The sequence below is a fragment of the Macaca nemestrina genome, chromosome 5 (genome assembly GCF_043159975.1).
Source record: "Macaca nemestrina isolate mMacNem1 chromosome 5, mMacNem.hap1, whole genome shotgun sequence".
Taxonomy (NCBI): Eukaryota; Metazoa; Chordata; class Mammalia; order Primates; family Cercopithecidae; genus Macaca; species Macaca nemestrina.
In genome coordinates this window covers 11848723-11863564 of record NC_092129.1, presented here as the reverse complement: position 1 = coordinate 11863564, position 14842 = coordinate 11848723, and the positions used below count along the sequence as shown (strand labels likewise).

General features: G+C 37.1%; 1 protein-coding gene and 1 pseudogene across 5 annotated transcripts in view; one reads left to right on the top strand and one right to left on the bottom strand.

Moving 5' to 3' along the window:
* LOC105492024 (heterogeneous nuclear ribonucleoprotein H2-like) overlaps positions 1-1649 on the bottom strand; it is a 35000-nt pseudogene extending 33351 nt beyond the window's left edge.
* The window catches only part of WTA (WT1 associated protein), a 29651-nt gene extending 16001 nt beyond the window's left edge, over positions 1-13650 (top strand). For 3 of the 5 annotated variants that reach the window (XM_011758850.3, XM_011758851.2, XM_071096250.1), the window contains 4 exons: positions 84-211; positions 4933-5111; positions 10156-10310; positions 12377-13650. In XM_011758850.3, coding sequence (XP_011757152.1) covers positions 84-211; positions 4933-5111; positions 10156-10310; positions 12377-12960 — 1046 coding nt within the window. In that variant the 3' untranslated portion in view covers positions 12961-13650. Of the gene's footprint in view, positions 1-83; positions 212-4932; positions 5112-5330; positions 6161-10155; positions 10311-12376 lie in introns of those variants that run through there. The other 2 variants (XM_011758852.3, XM_011758853.2) reach the window with 1 other exon arrangement.
* Positions 13651-14842: the final 1192 nt, after the last annotated feature.

The following is a 14842-nucleotide window of genomic DNA, read 5'->3' as shown; positions in this document are numbered from 1 at the left end:
GACCCTAGTTTTTAATTGTTCTTGACAGAAGTATTTGAACTTGATCTTAAAATTATATTTATAATTATTTTTTAAATCATCAGCTAATGATGTAACTGGCCTAAGAGAGTCTGAAGAAAAACTAAAGCAACAACAGCAGGAGTCTGCACGCAGGGAAAACATCCTTGTAATGCGACTAGCAACCAAGGAACAAGAGATGCAAGAGTGTACTGTAAGTATTTCAAGTTATATAAATGTCTTTAGTTGAGGAATTGGTTTTTAGTCTGCCTTATTGCTTGTTAATTTTAAACACCTAATACTAAATATAAGAGGTTTTTTTTATAGGTATGTACACTTAGAGCTTTAAGTATACCAGGTGAAAAATTTTGATAATGTCTCTTCATTTAAACAAATTTTTTTTTTGGCCAAGAAGGCAATAGTTTTAAGTTGTGTTTTGAAATTTTCATGCATTGTGAATATTAGTTCATCAATTCCAGACATTTTTCAGATATCCTGGTGTCTGAGGGTATAATCAATAAAAGAGCATTTGCTCCTTAATGCTTTACTTTCACTGGTTAGGAAAGCCATCTGATGACTTTACCTCTGCTCTCTTGTCCCCTCTATGTATAGAACTGTTTTTCTTAGTGCCAGCAACTTCTTCAACGTGTCCTTTTTAATTGTTAGAACTTTGATGTGTACTGTGTAGTATTTACTATGTCTATGTAGATCTGAAATCTAGTGACATAATTGATCATCCAGCTCTGGTAGTTTAGACTCAATCTTACAGTGTAATTATACAAAATAATTAGAGGCAGCTGTATCCTTGTTTCTGATTTTAAAATCTGAATGTTTCTTCAATTCTTTGGGTACTCTCCATTCATTTGATACATATTGAAGTCTTTTAATGTGTTATTAAAATTTTCTAAGGTAGTATTCTGATCACTGGAGACACCAAAAATCTATGGGCACAGTCCTTTTCCTGTTTGTTTTACCAATAGAGTGTTCCTTAAGGCTCAGTCACAGTCCTTTTACTTCCTGTACAGAGATTGTTTAAATTTCCACAAAAGTACCTATTTACTCTTTCACTTTTTACTAAATGACTTCTTTACATTTTGCTTTGCTAAAGGCTGGCTTTTATCATTTTCTTTCCTTTTTTTTTTTTTTTTGTTTGTTTTTGTTTTTGTTGTTGTTTTAGTTTGTTGTTATTTCCCCCTTTTCTTGAGACAGGGCCTCTTATCCATGCTGAAGTGCAGTGGTATAATCATAGCTCACTTCAGCTTCCTGAGTAACTGGGACTATAGTCACGTGCCACCAAGCCTAGCTAATTTTTTAATTTTTGTAGAGATGGGGTCTTCCCTATGTTGCCCAGGTTGAACTCCTGGCCTTTGGCAATCCTTACTCCTTGGCCTCCCAAAACTGTTGGGATTATAGGTGTGAGCCATCACACCTGGCCCATTATCATTTTCTCTACCTTCTCACCACATTTTGTTCTTCTGTTTCTGTCAGTTTTGTTGTAATTCTCACACCACTGATACTTTTTTCTCCAGTTACTTATGAATGTTTTTTAACAAATTTCCCTTTTCACGAAAAATGGATCTTACCTTTAGACTGCTAGCACTTGGGAGATTGTGAATAGATGGTGTTGATGGTAATATCTCGTAGGATCGGAATGTCTTTTTCCTTTTCTGTTCCAGATTCCTACTCTTGACATCATAGTTGATGTGTGCACATCACAGTGTGTGTGCTATTCATGCATCTCTGATTCTCCATCTGTCCTATATACACTGGCGGTTTTGATCATATTATGCCTGGTCAGGGCCTTTGGTGATACCTCATCACTCTTGTCTGCTTGACCTGGAATTTTTTTTTTTTTTTTTTTTTTTTTTTTTTGAGACAGAGTCTCGCTCTGTCGCCCAGGCTGGAGTGCAGTGGCCGGATCTCAGCTCACTGCAAGCTCCGCCTCCCGGGTTCACGCCATTCTCTTGCCTCAGCCTCCCGAGCAGCTGCGACTACAGGCGCCCGCCACCTCGCCCGGCTAGTTTTTTGTATTTTTTAGTAGAGACGGGGTTTCACTGTGTTAGCCAGGATGGTCTCGATCTCCTGACCTCGTGATCTGCCCGTCTCGGCCTCCCAAAGTGCTGGGATTACAGGCTTGAGCCACCGCGCCCGACCGACCTGGATTTTAAGGTTATTTCAACTATAATGGAATCTAACCTTTTCCAGGTTTTTTTTTTTTTTTTTCTTTAAACAGCTGTCACCTGCACAGGCCAGCTGAACAACTTCCTATTCTTCCAGTTATAATACAAGTGAGGTTTTGCAGACAGGGCAGGGCAGCAGGAGCAAAATCACAAGGAAAGGGCAAGATTTTATATATGGCAGATGAGGATGAAGTTTCAGGTGAGAGTGAAAAAACATGAGATCAGGCCTGGAATCTTGGGTATTCTAGAAGAGAGGGGGCCACTGAAGAATTTTTGAGCAAGAGATGTATGTGAGGGTCAGATTTAGATTCACATTTTAGGTAGATCACTCTGGCTTGAGTATGAAAGATGGATTTGAGTGGAACAGGACTTTAAGCAAGAAAACCAATTGCGAGGCTATTAAAATAGTCCAGATGAAATAAATTAAGCCACTGGTAATAGCAGACAGGACAGAGTAGGTGTTTTGGAGGCACAGTCAATAGGAATTGTTTAGTTTGGATGCTGTTGTGGAAGGAATGAAAAAAATCTAGGGAGGAATCACAGCTTCAGGCTTGTCTCGTTTGAGTAACAGTGCACTAGGATAGAGCCTACAAAGATCAAATTTTAAAAGAAGAGTAGTGTGTGGTGTTAGGAAAACTGAGGAAATCCAGCATTCCCTCCTCCTTCCCCAAAATATAAAGTGATTAAAACAAAGGCGTACATAAAGTTCTGTACAATACGAATTTAAAATTGTTCGTTAGATTTGGCAGTTAAGAGGTTGTTGGCCAAGGATGCCAAAAGATTGGATACCCCTGCTCTAGAGGTACTGTCAAGTGGGAAGTGAGAGAAACTGAATTTAAAGAGTAGAAAGAATGAGAGTTGTGTACTATAGGAGGTAGGAGGGAATAGGTTAAGCAAATGGTTGAAAGGATTGGCCCTGAGAAGGAAGGTTTCTTACCCTCTTGCGAGTGAAAAATAGTGGAAAGGTTTGTATTAGGTACTTATCCTTTAAAACAGAGCTGCTGCTTTTACTCTTGGTGTTTCAAATTAAGCTAAGCTTAGAAAAAATAAAATACATCCTCAGGAGTCAATTTGTTTTTGTAGATCTTTTGTTTGTCCAGCATACTAAATCATCTATTTGATTGTCTATGTGCAGTCTTTGCCAAGTACATCAGTAGTCAGTTTTCAGTGTAAGGCATAAGTTAGCCACATAGTTACTATAGTCTTAACTATATACTGTGTTCTTAACTATATTCTATTTTGTTGGTAAGTAAAATCTATCATTTTTGTTCACCTCAGTGGTATTTCTATTTTTCATTTAGTCTTTTGCCAACCAACGCAAAATAGATTTAGGAATAAAACTAACTTTGAAAACACTTTACTCAGTGTTCTCTTCTGTAGAACATGGAATTTATTCTAGTCAGATTCACCTCTCTTTTCATGATTGAAAGTGTTGACTATTGGGCCTTTGTAAAGCTAAATAGTAACTGAGTCTCAGTCAGTGTTGTAGACTGTTTTAATCAGTCCTGTCAGTACGTGGAGTGCACTGTAAGTCATGGTTTATTCTTGCTCTCTTAAGTTATCTTAGCAGCTGGTTTCACATTGACTATGCAGTTGTAGTAGATTTTTGCTCAATGGAACAAATATATTCCCAAACTACTTAGTATATTTGTTCCTTTACTAAATTTATATTAGAAAATTTCAACTGTAATTCTGTTTAAGCCTTAGTATGGAGTTAGATCTTGGGCCAGATCTACTTTGAGTATGAAGAAAATGATGAATTTAATGCTAATAACTATATTTCATATTTTAGAAATGTATTTTTAGTGTTCTAGTAAATAGTACAACTGAAGTCGAAATTGAAGGTTTCATATGTAAGTAGAAGGGTTCCGGTGTGATGGAAAAAGCTCTAGACTGGGAATCAGAAGGCTGGAGAACTAGAGTTCTTGTCCCAGCTATGGCACTGAACTAAACAGTTGGGTTATTTAATCTCAAAATAAGCAGTTTGGGTTAGGTTAGTTACTTTCCAGCTTTACAATTCTATGATTCAAATCTATTCAGAGGGAGAAAAAATATGAATTATACTTTATTTTGGCTTAAGGTCTTATAGTTTTGCTTTTATAAAGTTGTAACGGCAACTCTTGTAGCTATGAGTACTGTATATTTTTTCCTTTAGAAATGCAAATGTGTATTTTAAGTTATAATCTTTCACCTGATGTATTTTTAGGGGACTTTACATAGAATAATTTCCATAGGCAAAAAATTAAAATAAGCAAACCAAAAGACTTCATTAACTCTTAGGTAATTAATATTTTAAACTTTGCTTTTTTCCAGTGGGTTGTCAGCATTTTTAGTAAATATAATGTTGATTTTTGTTTGTTTTTTTGGTAATTTTGGATTGTAAAGTAAAATGTATGTAGCCCCTTTAAGATCCAGATTTGGAGACGTAATCAAATGGCCTCAATTCCTAAATGAATAACCTTAGTTATTTTTTAATTGACAAATAATTTTTGTACATATTCTAAGGACTACTAGTGATGTTTCAATACATATAATGTGTAGTGATCAGATTGGGGTAATTAGCATATTCATCAAATAGTTTTTAATCTGTACTTTTTCGAGAAAGTTTTAAGATTTTTCTAGAGAATTTCAGGATCAAAGAGGGGAGGACTTAATGAAAGAGTTGGTAAATCAAGTGAATGGAGGGAGTTTTCCCCCACCTTCTTATGTATGTTTCCTTTGATTTGGTCGTAATTGTTTCTTTTGCTTTGCACAGACTCAAATCCAGTACCTCAAGCAAGTCCAGCAGCCGAGCGTTGCCCAACTGAGATCAACAATGGTAGACCCAGCGATCAACTTGTTTTTCCTAAAAATGAAAGGTGAACTGGAACAGACTAAAGACAAACTGGAACAAGCCCAAAATGAACTGAGTGCCTGGAAGTTTACGCCTGATAGGTAAACAAATCATACTCCCCAGTCAAGACTTCCCTGACAGTCCCACTACGAGAAAGCTGTGGTGGGACAGCCAAGTACTCGTTTCCACACCAAGACTCAGACTTTTTGAGCCAAAAAAAGCCACATTCTTACACTGTCCAGCTTGTAATGGTTAATGTAAAACTTACCAGATGAACCTTGTGTTTCAGCTTTTTTCTTTTCCCCTTCCCCTTGCTTCAGAGGCCTGATGGCGTCGGACTATTCCGAAGAAGTGGCCACCTCCGAAAAATTCCCCTTCTAGAACATGTAGACACTTGAGAAATGTTTCTGTTTGAAGAAAATAGAGGGAGAAACAGAAGTCTTAAGTCTGTGGCACACTGTGTCTTCAGACAGTTTGAAGGAATGAAAACCTAGAGATTTTAAATCATGAATTGAACATGTAAAATTCCAGTAAAATGTAAAAATGGAATATGCATCGCTCTTAACCTTGAGCATAGTGACTTAGAGACACTGTGTATCAGTTTTGCCAATAAGACTGTGGACTTCATGATTGTTGTTGAACTTCTGGGTCAAAACTCAAATGAGGTGAATTTTGCCTTTAAAGGGTTTATTTGCTGAGAACCAACTTCTAATAGTCACGAGAGAATCAAATAATAGATGTCCGTACAAGTAGCGCATATATTTAACCATTTAGTTTGGGGCTCTATATTACTTGCTTGAGCCTTAATCAATGTGGTTTTATTCAATGGTTTGTTCTTTGAATGGTTGCAAAACTGTAGATTATCTTACTGAGGACTGTACAAACGTGAAGGTGTGGTATCAAACTTCAGGTTGAAACTGTTTGAAGCATTATAAACATTCATTTCACAACTAGATTGTATAAGGATATTAGCTGTGATGAGACTCACTGCATTATTTTTTTAGTGAATTTTATGAAATCCCCATTACATTCAACAGGCACATGTTTAAAAGAGCATTGTCGTTGGTGTTAATGGGGGAATGTGTTCCTTCATTGTATTTGGGCCTTTTGTATTGCACTCTTGATATTAAATTAAATGTGCCTTGAAATAGTTGGTTTTTTTTTTTTTAAGTTCAAAGAATATTATGATGATTTTGTTGTACTCTAACATTTTAATTTGGGGGGGGCCTGTGGAGAGCAGATTCATTTTGGAAATACTGTTGCTGTGCTCTTCAAAGTGAAGGAAAAGGCGCTGTGCCTCATTTTTAAAAGACCTACATAAAAGACAAGGAGACTTGACACTGGTTACTTTTATGACACTTTGTCCCAGGGTACTGCAGTAGAAAGTAATTGCGGGACAGCTTCACAGGGTGCCTGCCAGAAGATAATGTGTTGGAACTGTGGGCTGGCCTAAGTAAGACATTTTGTGAATTGAAAAAAGGTATAGTGATCATTTCTAGTAAATTCATTTAATCATTTAGATAAATGAGGCATTATTTTCTTCATGCTTCCATCCAATCCTGGAGGTGAATTTTTTCCGTCAGATCATTCTATAAGTCACCAATTCAAATTTTCGCTTGGTGATAATGGAGTCTAAGATGAGTGGAAGATAAATGTTCCAGCTTGTCCCAACGTTTAAGTGCAGTTTTAACAAGGGTGACTTAAGTTCTCTCTTAATCATTCAAATCAATTGTAAGTATCTTATATATGTTTGTGCTTTAGGGAACTGATTGTGGGGCAGAGGGTGGGTTGAAGAAGTGGTTTGTGTGACTTTTCAGCAAGAAACCTGCTTCTAAAATTCTCACTATTTGTGAGGGTTGGAGGGTAAGTAACCGGATCTGTTTGAAATTAGCTTATGTGATTGCATTAACGCTTTTGTATATATTTTATGCCATTTTAAGTTCACAGTAGAAATGGCCTAAGTATCTTTTTAGTAGAATTTAGTAGAAAAGTAATTCATAAAATGTATTATTAACATGTACTCAAATTTAGCAGGCATCTTTCTTTGCCACTTAGATAACAGTCATGAGTTCTATGGGTTTTTTTCTTGTCATTGTTAAAATTTTCTCTTTTAATAATAAGATAATACATGCTTGTATATAAAATTGAAATACTATAGAGAAAGGGGGAGATGAAAAGTGAGTGTCACTCTCTGATGTTACCTGGACATCCTCATTCTGTTCTCCAGGAGCAGTAACTGCTATTACTTTTTCTTGGGTATCATCAAGATAATTTCTATGCATATACAGTCATTTTATGTATATTATTTTAAACAAATGTGATCATACCATAAACACAGATGAGTTGCACCTTTTTTTTTAGTTGGTCTCTTCGGCATTTTTCCATTTTTTAGTGTATCTAGACTACTACATTTTTAATGGTTGCATAGTGTATTTCCATTATATTAAGGAATCATAATTTATTTAAATCACTTATAAATTGATTTTTTTCTGTAAAATTGGCTGTAAGCCAGAGTATATCAGGTACTATAAATACATCACTAATTTGAAACAAATAATGGCTCAGGCAATCCCCTGTCTGGAATATTTCCAGTAGTGGAATGGGTTTTGCTTTGGGGTGTGTGCGTGCGCACGTGTGTCTTCGCTTTACTGTTTTTTTTGTTTTAATTTTGAGGAGGAAAGATTCTCAGAAATAACCTGTCCAGTTCAGTTAAAATATTTCATTCATGTGAGAATGCACACATTTTAGAGTGTTTAGAGGTATATCTTTCAACGTGCTTTCTATTATGTGTGTGGGTTAATTGATTTTAGGAATGGGTTTTTTTGTTTGTAATTTTAAAAAATTATTTCAGAAACAATTACTTGTAATTAAATTATTTTTTCAAAACTGTGGTTTTGTTAAAATTTATTTCAGTAATCACTAGTTTTAAATGTGATACGATTATCTTAGCTTAGACATTTATTTATTAAAAGGTATGACTTTTTAAACGAACCCCTTTTTTGCATTAGAATTTGTGACATTTTTATATGGGGTTAAGTCAGGTCACAAATTAATGTCTCTTATAGTTGTCTTTTTCCACTCTTTAAAATTCATATAATAAGAAGGTTAGTTGTAAACACCAATGAAATAGATATAGTTTGCAAGAAGATAGTTTTGAGCGCATAGGCAGGAATTCCATCGCTTTTGACAATCTTGCATATCTCTCATTTTCCCACTGTTTAATTTCTAAGTGGATGTTCAGTGGAGGCTAACGCCTGAGAGTGCTTATGGGAAATGGTGGAAATCTGGAGCTACAGTTGCAACGAACAAGAACACCAGCTAATAATGTTATGAAAGAATAAAGCCTTTACCACATGCTCACTGGTGACCTTTCACCCTTCGGCTCCTCTGAGCAGTAGTAACCCAGGTTTAACTCTTCACATATTTTCTGGAAGAAAGCTTAATTACAAACTTCCTTGAATTACATTAGGTTAGAAAACATGAGGCCAGGCACGGTGGCTCATACCTGTAATCCCAACACTTTGGAAGGCTGAGGTAGGCAGATCACTTGAGCTTAGGAGTTTGAGACCAGCCTGGGCAACATGGTGAAACCCCATCTCTACTAAAACTCCAAAAATTAGCTGGGGGTGCTGGTGCACACCTATCGTCCCAGCTACTCTTGAGGCTGAGGTGGGAGGATCATTTGAGCCTGGGGACATCAAGGCTCCAGTGAGCTGAGATCACGCCACTGCACTCCAGTCTGGGCAACACAGTGAGACCCCCATCTCAAAAAAAAAAATTATGCTGTAGGTGAAAGAACCGTGCAACACTTCTTCAAAGACTGACAATTATTTACAAAATGCTCTCATTTTTAAAGTTCTAAGGCATACTGAAGTAGTGTGTCAGGCAAGTGAAAGCCTCACTAGGAGAAGGAAAGACTAGAATTTAAAAAACATTTTAACCAATAAGGTCATTCTGAACTTACCCCAAGGACAAGAATGTCACACTGTCTTTATCCAAGTCTCAAAGGTAAATATCACAATTATTAGATCCCTTTAAAAGTGATCATTTTTTTCTTCTTGTCTTCATAAATAATTACAAGAACAAGCAAATAATTTCTCCTTTTATTGCTGAGGCTAAAGAAAAGCAGTAAAATTTTATTGGGAAACATTTGAGCTTTTCATTACATATTTGCAATTGCTCTGTATGTGCACATAGGTTCCACTAGCATTTGGAACTAATTTGTGGAAAGTGTGACACTCCTAGATTGGCAGATATTTGCATGTTTGAATTGTGGTACGTGACCACTGGTCTTATTTTTGTGTCAAAAGGATGATCTTTTCTGTTAATAAAGTCTTAAAAAAAAAAAACTTAATTGTTGAATGTGCCTCAATTAATATAATAGATATATTCTTGAGAGTTATGGAAGATGGATGTACCATAAACTTCCCTCTTTCCTCCTCTTTTTTGAGACAGGGTCCCTGTTTCCCAGGCTGGAATGCAGTGGCATGGTCACAGCATCAACCACTTGGGCTTAAGCAATCCTCTCACCTCAGCCTTTCCAGAGGCTGGCACTACAAGCATGTGTGCCTGGCTAATTTTTTAAAAAAAATTTTTGTAGAGTTGGGGTCTCACTATGTTGCCCATGCTGGAGGACTTCCTGTTAAGGAAAATCCTTATTAAATTTTTTTTCTAGCAAGAATAAATACACTCTCATGCATTTTTATTTGTAGGTACTGATTTTCATAGAGAAGCATTTGTGATTGATGTTGCATGTACCTTTTCAAGAACTTTTCTGATAAAGCACTAGATTCCTTAGTGTAATAATATTGGTATAGCCAAGGTGTGTGTTAAAACTGGCTTTGTTTCCATTTCAGATGATAATTTGAGATGAAAACAGATGGATTTCAGAATTGATTATTGATATAATAGAAACAAGGTGTAGCTGTTTGGGCACTTTTTGTTTAGGGTTTATTTTTGCTGCTGTGTTGGCAAAATACTGAAATGCAGAAGATGGATGTGTCCCAGAAAAGAAGATGGTAATTATGGGGAAGCATCTGCTGTGATATAGTTATGTTTGTATGTGTGACATCTATCACTGTAATAATTGTAAGCAAAGACAGAGTTTTGTCTTCATTTTGTGATGGATGGCTCTTTCCTTTGTAGCCAAACAGGGAAAAAGTTAATGGCGAAGTGTCGAATGCTTATCCAGGAGAATCAAGAGCTTGGAAGGCAGCTGTCCCAGGGACGTATTGCACAACTTGAAGCAGAGTTGGCTTTACAGAAGAAATATAGTGAGGAGCTTAAAAGCAGTCAGGATGGTAAGGGTTTTTTTGTTGTGTTTTGTTTTGTTTTGTTGAAAAGTTCTCTTTGCATTGGCTTTTTAAAACTGCCAGTCATGAATATTATAGGTTAGATTCTCTACATTGTTAACCTCTGCCTGTGATTGTATATTATTGTGAATGAAACATTTTTAGTTGAGTCAGCAAAAAAAGCCATATAATTTTATTGTGTTTATCCCCACCCTCCTAATTCTTTATTGTTCAAAATTTCTTAAGTTTTTGTTTTTAGTCGGGGGTAGGAGTTGGTAAAAGATAAAAGGGTGTTGTATTATTTAACAAGATGGATAAATTTGTATTCAGTGTTTGAAAGGAAGATATATCTTTAACCATTTCTCATTAATTGTGAATCTTAGAAACATGGGCAGTTTTCAGCGATCTGAAAGTAATATAGTTGATTGTATCTGTGAAGATTTTATTAGTGAATAAGAGATTTAATCTTTAAATTTGCTGAGATAAACAAAACTTGTCAGCCTCCATCCTTTTTAGTGCAAGTGTAGCTGCATCTCTCCTGTTTCTCCTCTCTGTGTTTTTTTTTGTTGTTTTTTTTTTTTTTTTTTAAGACAGGGTCTCACTCTGTGTTACCCAGGCTGGAGTGCAGTGGCGTGACCTCAGCTCACTGCTACCTCCACCTCCCGGGTTCAAGCAATCCTCCTGCCTCAGCCTCCCAAGTAGCTGGGATTACAGGCGCCCGCCACTGCTCCCGACTAATTTTTTGTATTTTTAGTAGAGATGGGGTTTCACTATGTTGGCCAGGATGGTCTCGAACTCCTGACCTCAGGTGGTCTGCCCGCCTCGGTCTCCCAAAGTGCTGGGATTACAGGCGTGAGCCACCGCACCCAGCCTCTCCTCTCTGTAAGGTGCATTATTAGTAAGGAAAATATCCAGATTCTTTGAAATTTTAAATTGAAAATTAGTGTCTCAGGTTAATTGCAAAGATGATCAGTAGCCAAGTAATTTCTTCTAAACCACCTACCTTTTCAAAATCTTCAGGAATTATTTCCTGTGACTTTTGTCCTTATATGTATAACAGTCCTTGGTTGAGAACATGGGCCTCTTTGGAGTGTTATAGAGGACCACGCTGTCCTTAAGGGCCAGAGCTGCATGGAACTAAGGCACTGGGTCAGGAATATGGGGACTGGCCATAGTGGGTCCATAGGTAAACGTGAGTCAAACTTTGGGGCTGTAATCAGGCATATGGCAAGATGGACTAAAACAATTTTAACTTGGTTGCTTAATACAGTTGCCCTCGGTATCCATGGTGGATTGGTATCAGGACCTCCCACAGATAAGCCCCTCATATAAAATGATGTCGTATTTACATACAAACCGATGTACATCTTCCCATTTGAGCCATCTCTAAATTACTTAACAGTACCTAATGCAATCTAAATGCTATGAAAATAGTTGTTTTACTGTATTGTTTTGGGGATAATGACAAGAAAAAAAAAATCTGTACATGTTCAGTATAGACCCAGTTTTTTCTTCCTTGAATATTTTCCTTCTGCAGTTGGTTGAATCCATGGGTGCATGTGGAGGGCCAACTGTGTATTATTTTAAGTATCTGACTTCCCTCAAAACAAACTCAGTCATATTTTAAGATTCCAAGCAAAATTGTTAAATGTAGTGCGATTTTAAAATTGTATTTGTTGGCCAGGCGCAGTGGCTTAAGCCTGTAATCCCAGCACTTGGGGAGGCCGAGATGGGCGGATCACGAAGTCAGGAGATCGAGACCATCCTGGCTAACATGGTGAAACCCCGTCTCTACTAAAAAATACAAAAAACTAGCCGGGCGAGGTGGCGGGCGCCTGTAGTCCCAGCTACTCAGGAGGCTGAGGCACGAGAATGGCATAAACCCAGCTGAGATCCGGCCACTGCACTCTAGCCTGGGTGACAGAGCGAGACTCCGTCTCAAAGAAAAAAAAAAAAAAGAATTGTATTTGTTTACTTAGGCATTTATTGACTGCCTTGCTTTGTGGCAGGCACTAAAGAAACATTTTTCAATGTTATAAGCGATATTAAACTTGGTTTGACTCTCCTTTGCACAGAACTGAATGACTTCATCATCCAGCTTGATGAAGAAGTAGAGGGTATGCAGAGTACCATTCTCGTTCTGCAGCAGCAGCTGAAGGAGACACGCCAGCAGTTGGCTCAGTACCAGCAGCAGCAGTCTCAGGCCTCTGCCCCAAGTACCAGCAGGACTACAGCTTCTGAACCTGTAGAACAGTTGGAGGCCACAAGTAAAGACTGCAGTCGTCTGACAAACGGACCAAGTAATGGTAGCTCCTCCCGCCAGAGGACGTCTGGGTCTGGATTTCACAGGGAGGGCAACACAACCGAAGATGACTTTCCTTCTTCTCCAGGGAATGGTAATAAGTCCTCCAACAGCTCAGAGGAGAGAACTGGCAGAGGAGGTAGTGGTTACGTAAATCAACTCAGTGCGGGGTATGAAAGTGTAGACTCTCCCACGGGCAGTGAAAACTCTCTCACACACCAATCAAATGACACAGACTCCAATCATGACCCTCAAGAGGAGAAAGCAGTGAGTGGGAAAGGTAACCGAACTGTGGGTTCCCGCCACGTTCAGAATGGCTTGGACTCAAGTGTAAATGTACAGGGTTCAGTTTTGTAATATTTTTTCAGCAAATTTTTATACAGTGTCATTTAATTTGGGAGAGGATACTGTCCAGAAAATTAATGCAAACTTTTGTCACAATTTGCCTTTTTGTGGGTGTACGTTTTGGTTTTTTGTTGTTGTTTTCTCTTTGTTTTTTCTTTTATTTTTTCTTTTTTTTGCTTCAATACCTCTGCCACTTTGGAAATTGTAACAGTTAATTACTTTGAATGTTGCTAAAAGAACATTTTGTGTAGGGTCAAGTTATTTTTATATGAGTTAATGTGAAATTGTAAATGGAAATTTTTCCTTAAAATATAACACAATGACGTCTGTATAAATCTATGTCTGTTTAGAACCTGTGCTGTGTAAGGGCATTCTTCCTCATGCTGTTACTGTACTTATGCACCATTCAGACTTGTTAGAGTAGATGTGGGTTTATGACTGCCAAGTTTGCCCAGTACAGTAGTTTTTTATCACTAAAAGTTGGACTCATTGATGGAGTCCTGTAGTAGTTTCAGTGTTAGATACAGTTTTTTCCACCATACATCTGTGCATTTTCTCTTTAGGTGACTGAATGTTTAAGAAATTTGTGTGCATAGTTACTCAGTTTTTATGAACTGTTGTATCCTGTTAATGCATATTGCTCTGTGACTCCAGTATATCTTACCTGTACTGACCAAACCTAAATAAAGATTTTTATTGTAACTCCTTAATTAGCGTTTTTGTTTTGTTTTGGGTGTCTGTTTAGCATTTGTCATTGATTTTCACTGAGTCACTGAATTTCTACTCATTATCTTTCAAGTACTACAACAGTGAAACTTAAGACTAAGCATCGATTTTGATTTTGCACTTAATTTTTAATGTATGCCTTATTTTGCAAAATGGAGCTGGAGTTTAGGTCTACACTTAAAATTTTTTCTTGACTTATAATTGTTACAAAATATTTGAAAATACAGAGAAGTATAAAGAAAATAGTCATCCAAATATTTCTTAGGGGTTTTTTAATTTTTATTTATTTATTTTAAATTGAGACAGGGTCTCACTTTGTCACCCAGACTCAAGTGCAGTGGTGCAGTCATGGCTCACTGCAGCCTCCAAGTCCTAGGCTCAAGTGATCCTCCCACCTCAGCCTTCTGAGTACATGGGACTATAGGCATACACTACCACACCCAGCTACATTTATTTTATTTTTAGTAGAGACAAAGTCTTGCTGTGTTGCACATGCTGGCCTCAAGGGATCCTTCTGCCTTGGCCTCCCAACGTGTTGGGATTGCAGGAGTGAGCCACAGCTCCTGGCCCTTTTTGAGTTTTAATTGAAAAGCAGGATTTGTTTTTTGTGACCTGATTTTAAGTAGAGGATCTTTGTAGTCAGTGATGTTTGTTTTAAAACACTTGCCAGTACTACTGATTTTTACTAACAACATACCTGGTAATATTACATGAGTAAGGGGTGTTAGAATGTAGGTAGGAGAGAATGTTTTTAAGGTGGAAGAATCTCAAAGTTTGCTCCATTTTCTCAGAGGTAATTAAGTATAAAGTCTATGATATTGAATGGCCTTAAAAATGTGTAGCTTTCATATATGGTTGAAATAAAATTCCATTTCTGCTAAAAGAAAAAAGTATTGTTTTAGACATAAAAAGTATTGTTATGTCTAAAACATAAAAAGTATTGTTTTAGACATAACTTGTAATACAATCCAGGAACCCTAGAAGTGGAATTATAATACTTGAAAACTGAGGTACAACTTATTTGAAAGTAACTGCTGCTTTTGCTTGTTTAGCTGATACAGGTATGTCCAGTCTTCAGAAGTATATTAAATACTGTACTGTCTCTTGATTAACCTTTTCTTTTCTGTTTTTTGTTTTTTGTTTTTTGCAACAGAGTCTTGCTCTGCCA